Source organism: Heptranchias perlo, chromosome 1 (assembly GCF_035084215.1).
Source record: "Heptranchias perlo isolate sHepPer1 chromosome 1, sHepPer1.hap1, whole genome shotgun sequence".
Taxonomy (NCBI): Eukaryota; Metazoa; Chordata; class Chondrichthyes; order Hexanchiformes; family Hexanchidae; genus Heptranchias; species Heptranchias perlo.
The window spans coordinates 4,321,383-4,345,957 of record NC_090325.1 but is presented as its reverse complement, the minus strand read 5'-3'; the positions used below and the strand labels follow the sequence as shown (position 1 = coordinate 4,345,957).

The following is a 24,575-nucleotide window of genomic DNA, read 5'->3' as shown; positions in this document are numbered from 1 at the left end:
AAACTTCAGGAGAACGTAGACAGACTGGTGAAATGGGTAGACACATGGCGGATGAAATTTAACACACAGAAGTGTGAAGTTTGGTAGGAAGAAAGAGGAAAGGCAATATAAACAAAATGGTACAATTTCAAAGGGGGTGCAGGAACAGAGACCTGGGGATGTAGGTACACAAATCTTTGAAGATGGCAGGACAAGTGCAGAAGGCTGTTAAGGCATATGGGGGGACCCTGGGGTTTATAAATAGAGGTATAGATGATAGATGTCAAGGTCCTAGAGAAGGTGCAGAGGAGGTTTACTGGAATAGTACCAGGGACTTCAGTTCTGTGTAGAGACTGGAGAAGCTGGGATTGTTCTCCTTAGAACTAAGAAGGTTAAGGGGAGATTTGATGGAGGTGTTCAAAATCATGAACAGATTTGATAGAGTAAGTAAGGAGAAACTTTTCAGTGAATGGTTGGTAACCAGAGACCACAGGTTTAAGGTAATTGGCAAAAGAACCAGAGGCAACATGAGGAAAAAAAAATTTACGTAGCGAGTTGTTATGACCTGGAATGTGCTGCCTGAAAGAGTGGTGGAAGCAGATTCAATAATAACTTTCAAAAGGGAATTGGATAAATAGTTGAAGTGGAAAAATCTGCAGGGCTATGGGGAAAGAGCAGGGGAGTGGGACAAATTGGATAGCTCTTTCAAAGAGCCGGCACAGGCACGATGGGCTGAATGGCCTCCTAAGCTATATCATTATATGATTCGCATTTCTCTGCATTAAATTTCATTTGCCATGTGCCTGACCATTTCACCAGTCTGTATATGTCCTGCTGAAGTCTGCTACTATCTCCTTTCTGTTTACATTTCCAAGCTTTGTGTCATCTGCAGACTTTGAAATTATGCCCTGTCTGCCCAAGTCCAGGTCATTAATATGTATCAAAAAGTGCAGTGGTCCTAATATTGCCCCCTGGGGCACACCAATGTAAACTTCCCTCCAGTCTGAAAAACAATCGTTCACCACTACTCTCTGTTTTCTGTCTTATTCAATTTTGTATCTGTGCTGCCACTGCCCCTTTAATCCCTTGGGCTTCAATTTTGCTAACAAGTCCATTATATGGCACTTTGTCAAACACCATCTGAAAGTCCATATACAAAACATTAGCTGCACTCCCCTCGTCAATTCTTTCCGTTATTTAATTGAAGAACACCTGCCCCTTCTCTCTCCAATAAGCCCTTTTCCGCCTGGCCCGATTGTTTGGAAAGAGATCAGTGTCCAGTCAACACCAATCAGCGTCCTTGTGTAGTCCTGCGCAACTCTACGTATCAGCATTGGGTCTGTGGGAGGGCCATGGGATGCTAGAGATAGTCAACGTTCTGTCCATGTGGGGTGAAGCATATCATGCACTGTGAGCACAGTGACCAGAGAATTCTGACTTCTATACTTGTTGGATATTAATCAACTCTTTTTGTACCGGTTCCTTTGGGTAGTTGACATTGAGAAGTTATGACGGTGGGAGTGGAGGTTCCCAGGTGGTCTTGTACACTGTAAAATTTGAAAACCATCAGTGTATGCACAAATGCTGCAGGACCATACGTCGACTGTATCTCACCTCAATCTTTTTTTAAAAAAAGCTCAACATGAAGATTGAATCTAAAGGTTATTTTTTACAACTTCCTAGTTTCAGTGAATTTCTCGAGTCTCGATACTTAGACATGTGCTCGGTGTTGATCACAGGAATCTCAACTGATAGCTGGTGTCGCCTTCAAGAAAACGTTCTCTTACGCTGGGTTTGAAATGCAGCCCAAGAAGTATGAAAACCCTAAGATCGCACTGCTGAATGTGGAGTTGGAGCTCAAAGCCGAGAAGGATAACGCAGAGGTCCGGGTGAAAAATGTTGAGGTCAGTGCTCTTGAGGACAGGTCAGTAAATGTCACTGCACCGGTGTGAGGTTTAATTCTGCACTGAGCTTGTGCAGAGTGGGGTGGGGAATTTCGCCAGGGTTGCTGCTCCTGTTTGCTGTCCAGTGCAGGTGCTGCATACCCTGAACACTGCTGATAGTCACAATGAAGAATTGGCACTCAGTTGCGATATCGGATAGCTGTTAGTACCTGCGGAACCATGTCCCCAGCAAGGAGAAGCACTTTAATCAGCAGACAGGGTAAAAATTGATGGAGCTCATGTTCTCCAGCCAGAGAGTGGGGTGTGGTACAGATTTCTTACTGTTCCCATACAATTGAAGCACATGTCTATCTGGGTGATCCAACCAGTAATGGCTTCTCCCATCCTGGGATACCCAGAACACTGTAGTTGTATGTCTCAGGCCAGTCCCAATAACTAATGTCTTTCATTGCTCACTCCCTCAATATCTCCAATTTTCTCAGTGCAGAAAAAATATATATCAGCCATGCAGCAGTTTGTTAATCCCCATACATTGCACAGCTTGCATACTTCACTGTGTATATAGTGCGCAAGGTATGAAATGCATGGGGATTAACAGCTAGAGATGAATGGGGAGTGTATGTTGATGCCAGCTGATTCGATTCTGTTTGCCCCCCTGGCTGGCTCAGGGAGTTGGAACTTGGCCTTTCACTTCGAGAAGCTGAGTTTAAATTGAGCCCAGACTGATGGCATGAAAGTATTGTTTCCCTGCTATCTAAGAGTCTTCTGTGGAATCATTCTAGGTATGTAAGAAATAGGAGCAGGAGAGGGCCATATGGCCCCTCGAGCCTGCTCCGCCATTCAATAAGATCATGATCTTCTACCTCAACTCCACTTCCCGCCGGATCCCCATATCCCTTGATTCCCTAAAGAGTTGAAAAATCTATCGATCTCCGTCTTGAATATACTCAACGACTGAGCATCCACAGCCCTCTGGGGTAGAGAATTCCAAAGATTCACAACCCTGAGTGAAGAAATTTCTCCTCATCTCAGTCCTAAATTGCTGACCCCTTATCCTGAGACTAAGGCCCCTAGTTCTAGACTCTCCAGCCAGGGGAAACAGCCTCTCAGCATCTACCCTGTCAAGCCCCCTCAGAATCTTCTATGTTTCAATGAGATCACATCTCATTCTTCTAAACTCCAGAGAGTATAGGCCCATTCTGCTCAATCTCTCCTCATAGGACAACCCTCTCATCCCAGGAATTAATCTAGTGAACCTTCGTTGCACCGCCTCTAAGGCAAATATATTGCTTGCTGTACCTGCATGTTAACTTTCTGTGTTTCGTGCACAAGGACACCCAAATCCCTCCAAACACCAACATTTAATAGTTTCTTACCATTTAAAAAATATTCAGTTTTTCTGTTCTTCCTACCAAAATGAATAACCTCACATTTCCCCACATTATACTCCATCAGCCATCTTCTTGCCCACTCACTTAACCTGTCTATATCCCGTTGCAGACTTTGTGCCCTCCTCACAACTTACTTTCCCCCCAACTTTGTATTGTCAGCAAACTTGGATACATTACACTCGGTCCCTTCATCTAAGTCATTAATATAGATTGTAAATAGCTGAGGCCCAAGCACCGATCCTTGCGGCACCCCACTAGTTACAGCCTGCCAACCTGAAAATGACCTATTTATTGCTACTGTCTGTTTTCAGTCCGTTAACCAATCCTCTATCCATGCTAATATGTTACCCCCAACCCCATTGGCCCTTATCTTGTGTAACAACCTTTTATGTTTGTAAACAATTTTACAACACCAAGTTATAGTCCAGCAATTTTATTTTAAATTCACAAGCTTTCGGAGGCTTCCTCCTTCCTCAGGTGAACGTTGTTGGAAATGAAATCCTCGAAACGACGTTCACCTGAGGAAGGAGGAAGCCTCTGAAAGCTTGTGAATTTAAAATAAAATTGCCGGACTATAACTTGGTGTTGTAAAATTGTTTACAATTGTCAACCCCAGTCCATCACCGGCATCTCCACATCATGGCAACCTTTTATGTGGCACCTTATTGAATGCCTTTTGAAAATCCAAATATACTACATCCATTGGTTCCCCTTTATCTACCCTGCTAGTTATATTCTCAAAAAACTCTAATAAATTTGTCAAACACTATTTCCCTTTCATAAAACCATGTTGACTCTGCCTAACAACATTATGACTTTCTAAGTGCCCAGTTGCCACGTCCTTAAATAGATTCTAGCATTTTCCCGCGACTGATGTCAGGCTAACTGGCCTGTAGTTCCCGGTTTTCTCTCTCCCTCCTTTCTTGAATAGCGGGGTTACATTTGCTACCTTCCAATCCACTGGGACTGTTCTAGAATCTAGAGAATTTTGGAAGATCACAACCAATGCATCCACCATCTCTGCAGCCACCTCTTTTGGAACCCTACGATGTAGGCCATCGGGCCCAGGGGATTTGTCGGCTTTTAGTCCCATTAATTTCTCCAGTACTTTCTCTTCACCAATATTAATTATTTAAGTTCTTAACTCTCATTAGACCCTTGCTTCCCCACTATTTCTGGTATTTTTTTTGTGTCTTCTGTGAAGACAGATACAAAATATTTGTTTAACATCTCTGCCATTTTCTTATTACCTATTCTAATTTCTCCTGTCTCCGCCTCTAAGGGACCCATGTTTACTTTTGCTAATTTTTTCCTTTTTATATACTTGTAGAAGCTCTTACAATCTGTTTTTATATTTCTTGCTGGTTTACTCTCATATTCTATTTTCTCCCTCTTTATCAATTTTTTGGTCATCCTTTGCTGATTTCAAAATTCTCCTACTCCTCAGGCTTACTATTCTTGGCAACATTATAATCTGATACTATCCATAACTTCTTTAGTTAGCCACGGATGGATCACTTTTCCCGTGGACTTTTTATTCCTGAATGGAATGTATATTTGTTGAGAATTGTGAAATATTTCTTTAAATGTTCGCTATTGTTTATCTACCGTCATATCTTTTAATCTAATTTCCCAATCTACCTTAGCGAACTCGCCCCTCATATCTATGTAATTGGTTTTGTTTAAGTTTAAGACTCTGATTTCAGACTTAAGTACGTCACTTTCGAACTCTGAAATTCGATCGTGTTATGATCACTCTTCCCCAGAGGATCCTTTACTGTGTGATTACCAATTAACCCAGTCTCATTACACAAGACGAGATCTAAAATAGCCTGTTCCCTGGTTGGTTCCACGACGTATTGTTCTAGGAAACCGTCTCGAATACATCCATGAGCTCACCCTCCAAACTACTTTTGCCAATTTGATTTGCGCAGCCTATATGAAGATTAAAGTCCCCTCATGACTATTGCATTACCTTTGTTACAAGCTTCTCTTATTTCTTGATTAACACTCTGGTAGTTACAATATAGATTCTAGTGGGCACAAGCCCACAACACAAAACGGACTCTTATACCGCATTAATTGGCGGTATTTCAGAGGAGGAATAGGATGTCTGGTATGGGAAATGGAGAAGTGTCACACTTTGCAGTAGGGAGTGCTGCTCTTATCGGGAGTGCTTGATGCAGAGTCTGGAGTAGAAGAGTTGCACCAGCCCTACACTCACTCCTTCAGCACAAAGTTTGATATTTGTTGGCAGTGACACCTTATGCTGCTCCCCTGTTCCGTTAGCCCACGTATGAACCCAGTGAAGCTGGAGCTAAACGACAATTCCAAGATGCTTGCTTGGATTTGAAAAGGTGTGACTGTTTGTTCGCTGACTGGCTGAGAATGAGTGACCCGTCATGGAGCAGGGATCGAATAGTGGGTACTGGTCATGCGGCTTAGCTTCAGCTGGATTTGAACCCGGGATGTAGTATGGTATTAAAAGACCAGTGTGCTCATCCATTTCCCCACCAAACCACAGTGTACGGACTGGTTCCACTATATTCACACTGTCACCGTTAATTACTCTGAACTCTTTCTGTTTCTAGGACTATCAGGCCATCGTTGACGCAGAATGGAATATCCTTTATGATAAGCTTGAGAAAATCCACCTGTCCGGGGCCAAGGTTGTGCTGTCCAAGCTGCCCATTGGAGACGTGGCAACCCAGTACTTTGCAGACAGGGACCTGTTCTGCGCTGGCAGGGTCCCAGAGGAGGATCTCAAGCGGACTATGATGGTCAGTGAGTAATCGGTGATGTTAGAATGGGAATGAGCTGCCTGAAGTGTTACTAGTTATGTTTTTGCTGTTGATAATCCAGCAGATCTGGGAATGGGAACTGCTACTCTCACTGGTCACGCTCACTGACAATCTTGTGGCTAGTATTAGCTGAGCAAATCCACCCTCGCTGTATATAATATATATATATATATATATATATATCGATCAATCTATCCAGTCCATGCTGCAATCTGTCACCAACAGATAGGTGCTAGTCATTGTGATGGCTTATTAAAACGCGTGGAAAAAAGGATACCTTAAGTACTTGATACTGAAACTTCTGCATTGTACTGGCACAATCTCCTTTAAGCAAGCACTAAAGTATAGGCAAATAACTGAGCGATTGTTGATTATTGGGTATCAGTTATGTAATGCAGAAGATATTAATCAAGGTTCTTTCGCTGATCCCTTCCTTCCCACGGTTTCTCTTTGCGAGGCTGACTGTTTCTGCAGCCTGCTTTTATGGGCACTGGCAACTGTTCAGACCCTCTCCTCTGTTCACATTGTTCACACTTGAGTCAGGACACCGGGATCGGACGGCTGTTTGACCATGGAGAGCATCAGAGCTGAGCCTGACATGGGTCCATTCTTCAGCGGGGGTTAATAACTATCAGGGGCAGGGTTGTGACGGAATCGTCCGTCAGTGTGTGTGTCCCCTCCCCCCCGCAGTGCAAGGGACAATTGCAGCGGTCCCAGTTATAAGCCAGAGTCATTTGCTGCTCAGGCTGTGGACAATTGACAGCATAGACAAGGAATGCATTCTGGTCTACACCGTGTACTATTAGCCCACATAGTGCGTTTGGCCACCAGGGTATGTTTAGAACAGTCGGGATCCAGGGGGTTTGAAGGCTGAATATAGACCTACAATACCGGCTTGATGTTAATGGAACATTTTTTGTGTTTTTACCTTTCTTGCCGTCTAGGCATGTGGTGGTTCCATTCAGACCAGTGTTAACGCCATGACAGATGATGTGTTGGGACTGTGTGCGCTGTTTGAGGAGGTCCAGGTTGGAGGTGAAAGGTATAACCAAAACTGGGTGCTCTACCCTGCTTATAGCCTGAAATCTGCTGCTCTTGATATTAGCGATCACTCCGTGGGTTAATATGTGTTAAAATATCACTTGCAGTAATTTTAGGCTGTAGCGTTAGCCCACTTTTCTAAGCCGGTTTCTATCATTCGGTTCTCCTTTAGATAAATCTTAATTTACAAACAAACCGACATTGGTGACAGACAGGCATTATGGTAGCATGTGTTCCACCTAACTGATTTCAGCAGTCATTACACCGAGATAAACACAAGGGGCTACACCAGTGCTGGCGATGGAGTGCTGAGTGAGGAGATGGGGTTCAGGGCTCAGTGTTGGAACTATTGCTGCTTCTAATTTACATAACTAACCTGGATTCAGAAACTCCAGGCAAAGTGATTAAATTAGATGGGGCAGTGGAATTAGAAGAGATAGCTAGAAGTTACAGAATGAGTTGGACATGATATATAAAGTGGGCTGAACAAGTATAAAGTGCTACAGATAGGAAGGAAAATAGACAGGACACATACTTCATGAATGGTGTTAAAATAGCTGAGGATGAAACTGAAAAAGACCAAGGCGTCTCAGTCGACTTAATGGTAAAAATGTCCAACCAATGCCGATCAGCAATCAATAAAGCCAATAGGATGTTGACCTACCTATTCTAAACACTAGAATACAAGTCTGAAGAGGCAGGTGATCACACTGTTAAGTGTTCTGCTCAGACTTCACTTTGAATACTGTGTCCAGTTTTGCTTGCCAAGAAACGAGAGACAATGGCCCAGAATTTGCTGTAGCCGGTCAATGAATGGCACCTGCCATTAGTTGGACTTGCTCCTTGCCCGTTTAATCTCCATGATATTTTGCGCTGCATGTTGCTGGAAGTTGGAGATGGAAACATCGCGGGGCCCTCTGCAGGGCATCTGAGACCTGAGTGAACGGGGCAAGTAACTACGTATCTCCTTCACCAATCAGATTGAAGGATTGTGAAACAAACAGTGCAGTCTGAACAAGGAAGTATAAGTTAGAATAGTGAATTCAATGTCAAATCAGGTACAGAAAGAGAAATAGAGAGGGAAAGAAAGATTGGATTAAGAGAGAGAAAGAAAAAGTAAAAAAATAATTTTTTAAAAATCCCCAACAATTAAAACCTGAAGGAATGAAACTCCACACTTGTAATAGTTAATTTTCAGTGCCAGAGAGGTTGATTGGTGGTAATTAACACTTATGCCATTAAAAAGGGTACTTAGACTGAAATGGACAACCCCTAAAACCTTCTAAGAACATAAGAACTAGGAGCAGGAGTAGGCCCATACAGCCCCTCGAGCCTGCTTCGCCGTTCAATCAGATCATGGCTGATCTTCAACCTCAACTCCACTTTCCCACCCGATCCCTATATCCCTTGATTCCCCTAGAGTCCAAAAATCTATCCGTCTCAGCCTTGAATATACTCAACGACTCAGCACCCACAGCCCTCTGGGGTAGAGTGTTCCAAATATTCATAACCCTCTGAGTGAAGAAATTCCTCATCTCAGTCTTAAATGTCCGACTGTCCCCTAGTTCTGGACTCTCCAGTCAGGGGGAAACAGCATTTTTGCCCTCTTAGAATCTTCTATGTTTCAATGAGATCATCTCTCATTCTTCTAAACTCCAGAGATAGGCCCATTCTACTCCATCTCTCCTCATAGGTCAACCCTCTCATCCCAGGAATCAATCTAGTGAACCTTTGTTGCATCACCTCTAAGGCAAGTATATCTTTCCTTAGAGAAGGAGACCAAAATTGTACACTGTACTCCAGGTGTGGTCTCACCAAAGCCCTGTATAATTGCAACAAGACTTCCTTACTCTTATACCCCAACCCTCTTGCAATAAAGGCTAACATACCATTTGCTTTCCTAATTCCTTGCTGTACCTGCATGTTAACTTCCTGTGTTTCTTGTACGAGAACACCCAAATCCCTCAACACCAACATTTAATAGTTTCTCACCGTTTAAAAAATATTATGTTTTTCTATTTTCCCTACCAGAGTGAATAACCTCACATTCCCCTACATTATACTCCATCTGTCACCTTCTTGCCCACTCAACTAACCTGTCGATATCCCTTCGCAGACTCTTTATATCTTGCTCACAGCTTATGTTCCCACCTAGCTTTGTAAACTTGGATACATTACACTCGGTCCCTTCATCCAAGTCATTAATATATATTGTAAATAGCTGAGGCCCAAGCACTGATTCATGCAGCACCCACGAGTTACAACCTGCCAACCCGAAAATGACCCATTTATTCCAACTCTATTTTCTGTCTGTTAACCAGTTCTCCATCTGTGTTAATATATTACCCTCAATCCCATGAGCCGTGATCTTGTGTAACAACCTTTTATGTGGTACCTTATCAAATGCCTTTTGAAAATCCAAATATACTACATTCACTGGTTTCCCCCTATCTACCCTGCTAGTTACATCCTCAAAAAAAAACTTCAAACACTATTTCCCTTTCATAAAACCATGTTGACTCTGCCTAATCATATTATGATTTTCTAAGTGCCCTGTTACTACGTCCTTAATACTAGAATCATAGAAGTTACAACATGGAAACAGGCCCTTCGGCCCAACATGTCCATGTCGCCCAGTTTATACCACTAAGCTAGTCCCAGTTGCCTGCACTTGGCCCATATCCCTCTATACCCATCTTACCCATGTAACTGTCCAAATGCTTTTTAAAAGACAAAATTGTACCCGCCTCTACTACTGCCTCTGGCAGCTCGTTCCAGACACTCACCACCCTTTGAGTGAAAAAATTGCCCCTCTGGACTCTTTTGTATCTCTCCCCTCTCACCTTAAATCTATGTCCCCTCGTTATAGACTCCCCTACCTTTGGGAAAAGATTTTGACTATCTACCATATCTAAGACCCTCATTATTTTATAGACTTCTATAAGATCACCCCTTAACCTCCTACTCTCCAGGGAAAAAAGTCCCAGTCGATCTAACCTCTCCCTATAAGTCAAACCATCAAGTCCCGGTAGCATCCTAGTAAATCTTTTCTGCACTCTTTCCAGTTTAATAATATCCTTTCTATAATAGGGTGACCAGAACTGTACACAATATTCCAAGTGTGGCCTTACTAATGTCTTGTACAACTTCAACAAGACATCCCAACTCCTGTATTCAATGTTCTGACCAATGAAACCAAGCATGCTGAATGCCTTCTTCACCACCCTATCCACCTGTGACTCCACTTTCAAGGAGATTCTAGCATTTTCCCTACTACTGATGTCAGGCTAACTGGCCTATAGTTCCCTGTTTTCTCTCCCTCCTTTCTTGAATAGCGGATTCTCTTGGGATCTCTCTGGATGGATGATGGTGAGAGGGGATATATCCGAGGGTTCGCCCACTGAGTCCATATGGGTAGAACTGAAAAATAAGAAGGGAGAGATCACTTTGATAGGATTGTACTACAGACCCCCAAATAGTCAACGGGAAATTGAGGAGCAAATATGTAAGGAGATTACAGACAGCTGCAAGAAAAATAGGGTGGTAATAGTAGGGGACTTTAACTTTCCCAACATTGACTGGGACAGCCATAGCATTAGGGGCTTGGATGGAGAGAAATTTGTTGAGTGTATTCAGGAGGAATTTCTCATTCAGTATGTGGATGGCCCGACTAGAGAGGGGGAAAAACTTGACCTCCTCTTGGGAAATAAGGAAGGGCAGGTGACAGAAGTGTTAGTGAGGGATCACTTTGGGACCAGTGATCATAATTCCATTAGTTTTAAGATAGCTATGGAGAAGGATAGGTCTGGCCCAAAAGTTAAAATTCTAAATTGGGGAAAGGCCAATTTTGATGGTATTAGACAGGAACTTTCAGAAGTTGATTGGGAGAGTCTGTTGGCAGGCAAAGGGACGTCTGGTAAGTGGGAGGCTTTCAAAAGTGTGTTAACCAGGGTTCAGTGTAAGCACATTCCTTATAAAGTGAAGGGCAAGGCTGGTAGAAGTAGGGAACCTTGGATGACTCGGGAGATTGAGGCACTAGTCAAAAATAAGAAGGAGGCATATGACATGCATAGGCAGCTGGGATCAAGTGGATCCCTTGAAGAGTATAGAGATTGCCGGAGTAGAGTTAAGAGAGAAATCAGGAGGGCAAAAAGGGGATATGAGATTGCTTTGGCAGATCAGGCAAAGGTGAATCCAAAGAGCTTCTACAAATACATAAAGGGCAAAAGGGTAACTAGGGAGAGAGTAGGGCCTCTTAAGGATCAACAAGGTCATCTATGTGCGGAACCACAAGAGATGGGTGAGATCCTGAATGAATATTTCACATCGGTATTTACGGTTGAGAAAGGCATGGATGTTAGGGAACTTGGGGAAATAAATAGTGATGTCTTGAGGAGTGTACATATTACAGAGAGGGAGGTGCTGGAAGTCTTAACGCGCATCAAGGTAGATAAATCTCCGGGACCTGATGAAATGTATCCCAGGACGTTATGGGAGGTTAGGGAGGAAATTGCGGGTCCCCTAGCAGAGATATTTGAATCATCCACCGCTACAGGTGAGGTGCCTGAAGATTGGAGGGTAGCAAATGTTGTGCCTTTGTTTAAGAAGGGCGGCAGGGAAAAGCCTGGGAACTACAGACCAGTGAGCCTGACATCTGTAGTGGGTAAGTTGTTAGAGGGTATTCTGAGGGACAGGATCTACAGGCATTTGGAGAGGCAGGGACTAATTAGGAACAGTCAGCATGGTTTTGTGAGAGGAAAATCATGTCTCACGAATTTGATTGAGTTTTTTGAAGGGGTAACCAAGAAGATAGATGAGGGCTGTGCAGTAGACGTGGTCTACATGGACTTCAGCAAAGCATTTGACAAGGTACCGCATGGTAGGTTGTTACATAAGGTTAAATCTCATGGGATCCAAGGTGAGGTAGCCAATTGGATACAAAATTGGCTTGACGACAGAAGACAGAGGGTGGTTGTCGAGGGTTGTTTTTCAAACTGGATGCCTGTGTCCAGCGGTGTGCCTCAGGGATCGGTGCTGGGTCCGCTGTTATTTGTTATTTATATTAATGATTTGGATGAGAATTTAGGAGGCATGGTTAGTAAGTTTGCAGATGACACCAAGATTGGTGGCATTGTGGACAGTGAAGAAGGTTATCTGGGATTGCAACGGGATCTTGATAAATTGGGCCAGTGGGCCGATGAATGGCAGATGGAGTTTAATTTAGATAAATGTGAGGTGATGCATTTTGGTAGATCGAATCGGGCCAGGACCTACTCCGTTAATGGTAGGGCGTTGGGGAGAGTTATCGAACAAAGAGATCTAGGAGTACAGATTCATAGCTCCTTGAAAGTGGAGTCACAGGTGGATAGGGTGGTGAAGAAGGCATTCGGCATGCTTGGTTTCATTGGTCAGAACATTGAATGCAGGAGTTGGGATGTCTTGTTGAAGTTGTACAGGGCATTGGTGAGGCCACACTTGGAGTACTGTGTACAGTTCTGGTCACCCTATTATAGAAAGGATATTATTAAACTAGAAAGAGTGCAGAAAAGATTTACTAGGATGCTACCGGGACTTGATGGTTTGACTTACAGGGAGAGGTTAGACAGACTGGGACTTTATTCCCTGGAGAGTAGGAGGTTAAGGGGTGATCTTATAGAAGTCTATAAAATAATGAGGGGCATAGATAAGGTCGATAGTCAAAATCTTTTCCCAAAGGTAGGGGAGTCTATAACGAGGGGGCACAGATTTAAGGTGAGAGGGGAGAGATACAAAAGGATCCAGAGGGGCAATTTTTTCACTCAAAGGGTGGTGAGTGTCTGGAACGAGCTGCCAGAGGCAGTAGTAGAGGCGGGTACAATTTTGTCTTTTAAAAAGCATTTGGACAGTTACATGGGGAAGATGGGTATCGAGGGATATGGGCCAAGTGCAGGCAATTGGGACTAGCTTAGTGGTATAAACTGGGCGACATGGACATGTTGGGCCGAAGGGCCTGTTTCCATGTTGTAACTTCTATGATTCTATGATTCTATGAATGTCCTTCTCATCTGAAATTATCTTGTGATAGCTAATCCATGGTGTAAACTCGTACTTGTTTTGAGGATGAGTGATGCGTGAAGAAAAGGTTGGGGTCAGGCATGTAAAAAGTCAGTTAGCCAGGTGGTGAAGGATGGAATACTGGAGCCTGGTCTTCAGTTGCTTCTAAGCCTTTATTCTTAGATCCCCCTTACACACCGTGCATCCCCTAGATAAGCTCCCTCCTATGAGTGGATACAAGAGAGTCCCCAATTGATACCCACCACCTGAATACAATTAACACTAATTGATATAAATCACATGGATACAATTAGCAAGGCACTCAGCATGTGAAGAGAAAGGGCAGGTTAACATTTCAGGGAGCGGCTCCTCATCAGAGCTAAGAGAGGAAAGGAAAGGGAACTTTTATCAGACTGAGCAAAACCAGAAAGTGTAGGGGAGAGAACAGTTCGAGGTCACAACTACATATATGTACATGGGGTTGGTTACATAATCTTGGAAATATGGGGAATTATTTTATTTTGGGATGTGAGTTTGAATACTGTATTGAGGGTACGATTCAGTATTTAAAATCAGTCATGGACAGGGTGCTATTTATACCTAGATCTCTAACCAGCAGCGTTAAATAGGGGATGGAAATGAGAATGTGTATCCCATTCCAGGGGGGTGACAAAGGACTGGCTATTGTAGTGCATAAAGCACTGGCCCTTCACCTCTGGGACTTGGGCTAACATCCAGCCCAGATAGATGGGGTGAAAGTCGTCTGTCTGGCAGTGAGGGCCCTACCTGAAGTGATTTGAGTTGTCTCAGCCTAGTTTCCAGTGAGTATGGGTCAACAGCACAAAGCTGTCCTGTAATCTGGCTGTCTCGTTGAGGATTATTCCATTCACCTTCACGAGCACAGAGTATATATCCTGAAAGGTGTTCTTTAAGCTTTCGGCCGGTGTGACGGTTTCAGTTTAAGTGTGGAAGTTCCATAATGGAATTGTGGCCTCTTTTCCCCTCCCAGATACAACTTCTTCACCGGGTGCCCCAAGGCCAAGACCTGTACGATCCTCCTTCGAGGGGGTGCAGAGCAGTTTATGGAAGAGACGGAGCGCTCCCTTCATGATGCGATAATGATCGTTAGACGGGCCATAAAGGTGAGGATCTAAAAGGCGCTGTGAGACCGGGGAGAAGGGCATCACTCGAAGGCCACAATGCCTCTGATTTACAGACTCTTCAAAAGTAAAATCAGTCTGAGTGTTGAGTGGAGGCCAGAGATATCATTCAGGTCAAATGAAGCAGTGGGGCTAGGGCGAGGGGCTGTGCATTTCCTTTAAAAGCCACTAGAGAGAAAAACTACCTCCAGTTCAGTTCCACATTTGGTGCATGCTCATGTGGGAGCACTCCAGCCTGAGAGTCCAGTAAAGATTGGTGTACACGGAGTAGACTTTGAATCCAGCTCAGGCAGCCGAGCCAAAGGTTTCTCTCCCTTCGCGCGCTTGCTGCCTCTTTCCCTGAAAGCGCCCTTCTTTCTGCGCGCTTGTAGTTCAGTTCTTAATTCGTGTTAAGCTTGTGGCATAAAACCAGCTCTAACTAGCAGTAAGTTTATTCAGTGGTGAGGATGTCAGTGATGGGGAGTGGGAGTGGACCCGTCTTCCATTTGCGCCGTTCTGTTGACCTGCCTTGCCTGTCGAGCATGTCAGCGCGGCTCTCTGCTGTAGAGCCTGTGGCCGGGATCCTGAGTGCTGTAGACCTGTAAATCGCTTATTCCTGTGTTTTTGCAGAATGACTCTGTTGTTGCCGGGGGAGGTGCGATCGAGATGGAAATCTCCAAGTACCTGCGGGATTATTCTAGAACCATCCCTGGCAAACAGCAGCTGCTGATTGGGGCGTATGCCAAGGCCCTGGAGGTGATCCCACGTCAGCTGTGTGACAACGCTGGCTTCGACGCCACCAACATCCTCAACAAGCTGCGTGCCAAACACGCTCAGGTAATGCCCGGCTCTCTCGCCAACCCCTCCATGCTGAGCTGTGTTACTCTTCGCCGAGAGGGAACAGTCGGTCTGCGGAGCCTCTCGAGCTGCATTGCACGTGCCTCTCGCAGATTCTTTCTGCAGATGTGTTACAAACTTTTTATCCCCACCCCACCCCTTGCTGTTGTCGTTTCTTCAGGCCCTGAGTTCCCCGGGACCCCACCACATGCCACTATTCACTTGTACCATCAATGCACGATGACGTGACCACAGCAAGTGAAGCCTGGCCCTGTCTCACTTAACACCCCCACATGCACACTTCCAACAGGGACCCCCTGGATAATGATCAGCAGAAGCGGGGACTGAGCTCCACTGGCCCCATCCAGCTTGAAATCAGCTAATGCAGCACAGAATGAATATCGAGCGTGGGACTTCCTGAACCACTGGGGAGGGGAGAGCTCTGTCGGCGGTGGAGGTGGGGGAGGAGCTCTGTCGGCGGTGGGGCAGGAGGGGAGGAGCTCTGTCCTATTAAAAAAAATGTTCCCCCTGAATTTGGTGCTCGCAAGGGGTGAGCTTTGGAGGTGCCCGGGAGTGGGGGTGGGGAGGGGAGGGGGGTGGAAGGAGCTCTGCCTGGTTTTGGAGGGGAGGGGAGGGGAGGGGTGGGGTGTGGTAGTGGGGGGAGCACTTTGACTAGAGATCACTTGTCCTGAATGTAAAAGATGACTTTATGAACGGGGTGGAGTGTTTGACTGATTGCAGTTCTGAAATGCCCATTTGATGTCCTTTCCGGTGTTTACAGGGTGGAGTGTGGTACGGAGTCGACATCAACAATGAAGACATTGCAGATAATTTTGAGGCCTGCGTCTGGGAGCCTGCTGTTGTCCGGATCAACGCGCTCACCGCTGCCTCAGAGGCTGCCTGCCTGATCCTGTCCGTCGATGAGACGATCAAGAACCCTCGCTCGACGGTCGACTCACCGTCCATGCCCAAGGGTCGGGGCAGAGGCAGGCCGCATGCCCATTGAGGCAGCCTGTCGAGTAGTTGCTGCTCGGACTGACCTAGCACCAGTTTCAGTCTGTCTGCCAGCTGCAGTGTACAGTAACTACTCCTGAAGGTTTAGTGTGCTGCCGGTACCAGGACTCCGACTAACACCCTGGGCTCGGCACTCTTTGCAGGCAGCATCCTCATACTGTTACCTCCAGGTTCAGACCCTAGGAACGGCAGCCTTCAGCTCTATTTATTATTCTGATCGTTTTTATTTGTGGACAGAAATGTTTGTGAAAAATAAAGTTCCAGTTACCATGCCGCAGTAAGTTGTGTGGTCTGTCCTTTTTGTCTGGTGAGATTCTTGTTTTATGTATTACATAGAATTTTACAGCACAGAAACAGGCCATTCGGCCCAATGGGTCTATGCTGTTGATAATGCTCCAAACCAGCCTCCTTCCTCCCTACTTCATCTAAGCCTATCAGCATATCCTTCTGTTTCTTTCTCCCTTGTGTACTTATCTAGCTTCCCCTTAAAGGCATGCACCCTGTTCACCTCAACCACACCATGTGGTTGCGAGTTCTGCATTCTCATGTTAAAGGACTGAATCGGTTAGGTTCTGCAGAAGAAGTTGTTGAGTGGGACAGCGTTAACCCAAACCTCTGTTTTAGACCCATTTCTGTCTTCTGCATTGTTAAAGGTACCTTGCATCTCACTTCACCCAAGTCCCTGTTGCTCATGTGGGCCTAGCTGCAGCTCGACTGGAGCGTGTCTGAGAACCCTGACGGTAAAACTTTCCGCTATTAAACCGTGGTTAGATCTAGGCTTCAATGTACTATGCAGCACTGCCACCGTGTTAAGTGGGACAGACTAAGGACCGATATGCCAGCCCAAAAACTGGGCATCCATAAGACCCTATGGCCCATCAGCTGCAGAATTGTTTACCACCTTAGTCTGTAATGTCATGGTTTAGCACATCCCTCAGCCCTCGATCATCATCAAGCCAGGAGACCAACCCTGGTTCAATGGGGAGTGTAGAAGGCATCTGAGAAGCACCACCAGGCATCCCTTTGAACCAGGAACGAATGTAGTGAAGCTGATACACAGGATTACCTGCGTACTAAGCAGCAGGTATAGACAGAGCTGAGCAGATCAGAGCAAAGCTCCACACCGACCACATCCAGTTGAGAATGACGTCGGGCAACCAGACAACCAACGGACGGAGGAAGTTCCATGAACATCCAACCTCGACAACAGTTGAACTCTGCACTTGCGTGCGTGCCAGAGGCAAGGTGGATGATCATAGAAACAGCCAGAAGGGCCCGGTGGATGATCATAGAAACAGGAGGAGGCCATTCAGCCCCTTGAGCCTGTCCCACTATTCAGTCAGATCATGGTTTATCAGTATCTTACACCCATCTACTCGCCTTGGTTCTGTAACCCTAAATAGCCTTGCCTAACAAAAATCTATCTCAGATCCAAGTTGACCTCCTTCAGCATTGTGGATGTATTCTCCAGCCACATCGGTGCACTCCATACAACAGGAAAGACTGCTCTCCAATAACATTCAAGCTGTAGTGTGCTAGAACTAGCCACTCCCCTGGCCAAGCTGTTCCAGTACAGCTATGAAACTGGCATCCACCCAACAATGTGGAAGATTGCCCAGGTATATAGCCTTAAAAAACACGGTATTTCTAACCTGGCCAAACACCACTTTATCATTCATCAGTTAAGTGATGGAAACATTCAACCAATTATGGCAACAAGGAGCCTAAGCAAAACTGGGGTCAAAGGGAAGACCTTCCCTTTGAAGGACTTCCAGTGGCTGGAGTCATTCCGCAAAGGAAATTGGTTGTAGTTGTTGGAGCCCAGAACATCGCTGGAAGTGTTGCTCAGGGAAGCATCCTCAGCCCTACCACCTTCAGCTGCTTCATGGATTTGTAAAAGATAAGTCATGTAAAATCAACCTAATTCAATTTTTTTGAGGTAATTAACACTGTAGATAAGGGAGTGCCGATGAACATAAGAAATAGGAGCAGGAGTAGGACATTCAATAAGATCATGGCTGATCTTTGACCTCAACTCCACTTTGCCACCCTATCCCTATATCCCTTGATTCCCAAATATACTCAACGACTGAGCATCCGCAGCCCTCTGGGGTAGAGAATTCCAAAGATTCACTATTATTTGTATGGACTTCCAGAAGGCACTCAATAAGGTTCCACATAAGAGACAGTTAACAACAACTGGAATTGGAGGAAACCTATTGACATGAGTAGGGAGTTGGTTTAAGAGGTCGGTGTCAGAGGAGGGATAATGGGTATGTACTCAAATTACATAGAAAATAGGAGCAAGAGTAGGCCATTCGGGCCTGCTCCGCCATTCAAAATGATCATGGCTGATCATCTAACTCAGTACCCTGTTCCTGCTTTTTCCCCATATCCCTTGATCCCTTTAGCATTAAGAAATATATCTACCTCCTTGAATACATCTAATGACTTGGCCTCCACTGCCTTCTGTGGTAGAGAATTCCACAGGTTCGCCACCCTCTGAGTGAAGAAATTTCTCCTCATCTCGGTTCGAAATGGCATACCCCATATCCTGAGACTGTGACCCCTGGTTCTGGATTCCCCATCCATCGGGAACATCCTCCCTGCATCTAGTCTGTCTAGTCCTGTTAGAATTTTATATGTTTCGATGAGATCACCTCTCATTCTTCTAAACTCTAGTGAATATAGGCCTAGTCGACCCAATCTCTCCTCGTACGTCAGTCCTGCCATCCCAGGAATCAGTCTGGTAAACCTTCGTTGCACTCCCTCCATGGCAAGGACATCCTCAGATAAGGAGACCAAAACTGCACACAATACTCCAGGTGTGGTCTCACCAAGGCCCCGTATAACTGCAGTAAGACATCCCTGCTCCTGTACTCAAATCCTCTTGCAATGAATGCCAACATACCATTCGCCTTCCTAACTGCTTGCTGCACCTGAATGCTCGCTTTCAGTGACTGGTGTACAAGGACACCCAGGTCTCGTTGCACCTCCCCTTTTCCCAATCTATCACCATTCAGATAATAATCTGCCTTTCTGTTTTTACAACCAAAGTGGATAACCTCACATTTATCCACGTTATACTGGATCTGCCATGTTCTTGCCCACTCACCCAACTTGTCTAAATCACATTGGAGCCTCTTTGCATCCTCCTCACAGCTCACATTCCACCCCGGCTTTGTGTCGTCTGCAAACTTGGAAATGTTACATTCAGTTCCCTCATCCAAATCATTGATATATATTGTGAATAGCTGGGGCCCAAGCACTGATCCCTGCGGTACCCCACTAATCACTGCCTGCCACCCGGAAAAAGACCCGTTTATTCCTACTCTCTGTTTCCTGTCTGTCAACCAATTCTCAATCCATGCCAGTATATTCCCCCCATCCCATGTGCTTTAATTTTGCACACTAACCTCTTGTGTGGGACCTTATCAAAAGCCTTCTGAAAATCCAAGTACACCACATCCACTGGTTCTCTCCTATCCTACTAGCTACATCCTCAAAAAACTCCAGTAGATTTGTTGAGCATGATTTCCCTTTCATAAACCCATGCTGACTTTGTCCAATCCCGTTAATGCCTTCCAAGTGTTCTGTTATCACATCTTTTATAATAGACTCTAGCATTTTCCCCACTACTGATGTTAGGCTAACTGGTCTGTAATTCCCTGTTTTTTCTCTCCCTCCTTTTTTAAATAGTGGGGTTACATTTGCCACCCTCCAATCTGTTGGAACTGTTCCAGAGTCTATAGAATTTTGGAAGATGATCACCAATGCATCCACTATTTCCAGGGCCACTTCCTTTAGTACTCTGGGATGTAGATTATCAGGCCCTGGGGATTTGTCAGCCTTTAGCCCCATTAATTTCCCTAGCACTTTTTTTTTACTAATACTGGTTTCCTTCAGTTCCTCCCTCTCACTAGACCCTTGGTTCCCTAACATTTCTGGGAGGTTATTTGTGTCCTCCTTTGTGAAGACAGAACCAAAGTATGTGTTTAATTGTTCTGCCATTTCTTTGTTCCCCATTATAATTTCCCCCATTTCTGGCTGTAAGGGACCTACATTTGTCCTCACTAATCTTTTTCTCTTGACTATTGCGTTGATTTCCTCTTTTTGCCTGTCCTTCCTAAATATTGAATACCCCTGGATGTTCAGTTCCCATCCTTGGTTTTTACAGTCAGTTTTTATGTTCCCTGCTAGTTTACTCTCATACTCTATTTTTCCCCTCTTAATCAATCTCTTTGTCCTCCTTTGCTGAATTCTAAACTGCTCCCAATCCTCAGGCTTGCCGCTTTTTCTGGCAATTTTATATGTCTCCTCTTTGGATCTAATACTATTGCTAATTTCTTTTGTAAGCCAAGGTTGAGCCACCTTTCCTGTTTTATTTTTGCGCCAGACAGGAATGAATAATTGTTGTAATTCCTGCACATGTTCTTTAAATATTAGCCATTGCCTATCCACTGTCATCCCTTTTAGTAAAGTTCCCAAATCTATCATAGTCAACTCGCACCTCGTACTTTCATAATTTCCTTTATTTAGATTCAGGACCCTAGTTTCGGATTCAACTACTTCACTCTCCATCTTAATGAGGAATTCTATCATGTTATGGTCGCTTTTCCCTAAGGGACCCCGCACAACAAGATTGTTAATTAATCCTTTCTCATTGCACTTTCGGATCGCCTGTTCTCTAATTGGTTCCTCAACGTATTGGTCTAGAAATCTATCATGTACACACTCCAGGAATTCCTCCCCCACAGTATTATTGCTAATTTGGTTTGACCAATCTATATGTAAATTAAAGTCACCCATGATTATAGTTGTACCCTTCTGGCATGCATCTCTAATTTCCTGTTTAATGCCCTCCCCTGCATCTCCACTACTGTTTGGGGGCCTGTGGACAACCCCCACCAACGTTTTCTGCCCCTTGGTGTTTCTTAGCTCCACCCATACAGATTCCACATCATGATTTTCCAAGCCAATATCCTTCCTCACTATTGCGTTGATTTCCTCTTTTACTAACAACGCTACCCCACCTCCTTTCCCTTTTTGCCTGTCCTTCCTAAATATTGAATACCCCTGGATGTTCAGTTCCCATCCTTGGTCACCCTGCAGCCATGTCTCCGTAATCGCAACTATATCATGACCGTTAATATCTATCTGCGCTGTTAATTCATCTACCTTATTGCGAATGCTCCGCGCATTAAGACACAATGCCTTTAGACTTGTCTTTTTAAGGTTGCTAGTCATCTTAGTTTTATTTTGCACAATGGCCCTATTTGTTTCTCGCCCTTGTTTTCTTTGCCTTCCACTATTGCTTCTTCCCTTTCTGTCTTTTGTTTCTATCCTTGTTTCCCCCTCTCTGCTCAGGTTCCCATCCCCCTGCCAGAAATTGGCAGGATGTGACCTGTGGTGTCCTAAGGGATTTGTGTGATATTTGGGCAAGGTGGTATATTTGGGTGATGCAGTGCTCTTGTGTACAGTTATTTAAAAAAAAATCTTTTAGTTCATTTCGAGTCGGCCAGCAGTGCACCTTAAGTAACTAAAACTGGGAGTGTGTTGGATAACTTCAGGCACTGGTTAAAGGTCTCAAGGTGGAGGCGTCTTTGTGATTGTGAATCATTATGTTTCAGTTATAGGCTTTGGGGGGGTGGGGTGGAAGGGGTGGAGGGGGTTGGGGCAAGGTGGAGGGGGGTGGATGAAGGTGGGGCGGAGGGGTGGGGGTGGGGCGGAGGGGTGGGTGGGGGTGGCGGGCGGTGGTCATTACTGAAATTTAACTGATGAAGCATCTCCAGTTCAAAGTTGTCTTGTTGGAAAAAAGTACAACTGAACAGATTTGCTATGCAGTTTGGGCCACCAGATGGCTCCCTTGGAACGCCGGCAGGAATGTGAAGAAGCTCAATTGTGTTGAGAGCATCTTCTCTCATCCCTGGAACCATTCTAGTAAATCTCTTCTGCACCATCTCTAAAGCCTCGACACCTTTCCTAAAGTGCGGTGCCCAGAACTGGACACAATACTCCATCTGGGGCCTAACCAGTGTTTTATAAAGGTTTAGCATAACTTCCTTGCTTTTGTACTCTATGCCTCTATTAATAAAGCCCAGGATCCCATATGCTTTTTTTAACAGCCTTCTCAACTTGTCCTGCCACCTTCAAAGATTTGTGTACACGCCCCCTCCTCCCACCAGGTCTGTCTGTTCCTGCACCCCATAAAGAGCTATTAGGTGACCAAAGGTTTAGTCCAAGAGGTAGGTTTTAAGGAACGTCTTAAAGGAGGAGAGAGAGGTAGGGAGGGAATTCCAGAGCTTAGGGCCTAGGCAGCTGCAGGCACGGCCGTCAATGGAGGGGCGAAGTGAATCAGTGATGTGCAAGAGGCCAGAATTGGAGGAGTGCAGAGCTCTGGGAGGTATGTAGGGCTTGAGGAGGTTACAGAGATAGGGAGGGGTGAAGCCATGGAGGGATTTGAACACAAGGATGAGAATTTTGAATTCGAGGCATTGATGGACCGGGAGCCAATGTAGGTCAGCGAGCTGATGGGCCGAATGGCGAAAGGGCAGGGGAATGAAACTAAAGGGAGAGCTCTCAGAGAGCCAGCACAAGCACGATGGGCTTCTGTGCTCTAAAATGTTATGATTCTATTAAATAAATATTTTACAAGTGATAGTGGAAGTGAGAATGTAGGTGGAATAGAGGAATATACAGAAAAATTATTGGAAATAATTGTAGAAAAGGTTCTGAAAAATTAATGGTACTGGCCATAATCTTCCAAACTCCCTGAGATACGGGGGTGGTGCCAGAGGACTGGAGAATTGCAAATGTTACATCCTTGTTCAAAAAAGGGTGTAAGGATAAACCCAGCAACTATAGGCCAGTCAGTTTAACCTCGGTGGTGGGGAAACTTTTAGAAACGATAATATGGGACAGAATTAGAAGTCACTTGGACAAGTGTGGATTGATTAGGGAAAGCCAGCACGGATTTGTTAAAAGCAAATCGTGTTTAACTAACTTGATAGAGTTTTTTAATGAGGTAACAGAGAGGGTAGATGAGGGCAATGCAGTTGATGTGATGTATATGGATTTTCAAAAGGCGTTTGTTAAAGTGCCGCATAATAGGCTTGTCATCAAGATTGAAGCCCATGGAATAAAGGGAGCATTATCAGCATAGATATAAAATTGGCTAAGTGATAGGAAACAGAGAGTAGTGGTGAACGGTTGTTTTTTGGACTGGAGGGAGGTGTACAGTGGTGTTCCCCAGGGGTTGGTGCTGGGACCACTGCTTTTCTTGATATATATTAATGACTTGGACTTGGGTGCACAGGGTACTATTTCCAAATTTGCAGATAATCCAAAACTTGGAAGGGTAGTAAACAGTGAGGAGGATAGTGATAGACTTCAAGAGGATAGAGACAGGCTGGTGGCATGGGCGGATACGTGGCAGATGAAATTTAACGCATAAAAAGGTGAAGTGATATATTTCAGTAGGAAGAACGAGGAGAGGCAATATAAACGACCATCGAATCTGCGTCTGGTCTCCCCAATGTAGAGGAGACCAGACGCAGTAAATCACTGTTTCACCTGGAAAGGCGTTTGGGGCCTTGGACGGTGGGAAGGGAGGAGGTGAAAGGGCAGGTGTTGCATCTCCTGCATTCGCACGGGAAGGTACCGTGGGGAGGGGAGTGAGTGTCGGGGGTGATGGAAGAGTGGACCAGGGTGTCACGGAGGGAGCGGTCCCTTCGGAATGCTGAAAGGGGAGTGGCGGGGAAGATGTGTTTGGTGATGGGATCGCGCTGGAGGTGGTGGAAATGGCGGTGGATTATACGTTGAATGTGGAGGCTGGTGGGGTGGAAGGTGAGGACAAGGGGGACCCTATCATGTTTCTGGGAGGGAGGGGAAAGGGTGAGGACAGAAATGCGGGAAATGGAACGGACACGGTCGAGGGCCCTGTCAACCACAGTGGAGGGGAATCCTCGATTGAGGAAAAAGGAAGACACATCGGAAGCACTGGTGTGGAAGGTGGCATCGTCAGAACAGATGCGACAGAAATGGAGAAACTTTGAGAAGGGAATAGAGTCCTTACAGGAAGTGGGGTGGGAGGAAGTGTAATCAAGGTAGCTGTGGGAGTTGGTGGGCTTATAATAGATATTGGTGGACAGCCGATCCCCAGAAATGGAGATAGAGAAGTCAAGGAAGGGAGGGAAAAGTCGGAGATGGACCATGTGAAGGCGAGGGAAGGGTGGAAATTGGAAGCTAAGTTGATGAAATTTTCCAGTTCGGGAAAAGAGCAGGAAACAGCACCAATATAGTCATCAATGTACCGGAAATAGAGGTGAGGGAGGGGACCTGAGTAAGACTGAAACAAGGAACGTTCCACCTATCCCACAAAAAGGCAGGCATAGCTGGGACCCATACGGGTTCCCATAGTGACATCTTTTATTTGGA

General features: G+C 45.1%; 1 protein-coding gene across 1 annotated transcript in view; it reads left to right on the top strand.

The window, feature by feature from the left end:
• The window catches only part of cct7 (chaperonin containing TCP1, subunit 7 (eta)), a 36,375-nt gene extending 19,959 nt beyond the window's left edge, over window positions 1–16,416 (top strand). Inside the window, exons 7-12 of the mRNA XM_067978980.1 lie at window positions 1,719–1,883; window positions 5,866–6,054; window positions 7,020–7,117; window positions 14,159–14,291; window positions 14,919–15,125; window positions 15,907–16,416. Of these exons, the coding sequence (XP_067835081.1) occupies window positions 1,719–1,883; window positions 5,866–6,054; window positions 7,020–7,117; window positions 14,159–14,291; window positions 14,919–15,125; window positions 15,907–16,131 (1,017 nt within the window). The 3' untranslated portion in view covers window positions 16,132–16,416. The remainder of the gene's footprint in view (window positions 1–1,718; window positions 1,884–5,865; window positions 6,055–7,019; window positions 7,118–14,158; window positions 14,292–14,918; window positions 15,126–15,906) is intronic.
• Window positions 16,417–24,575: the final 8,159 nt, after the last annotated feature.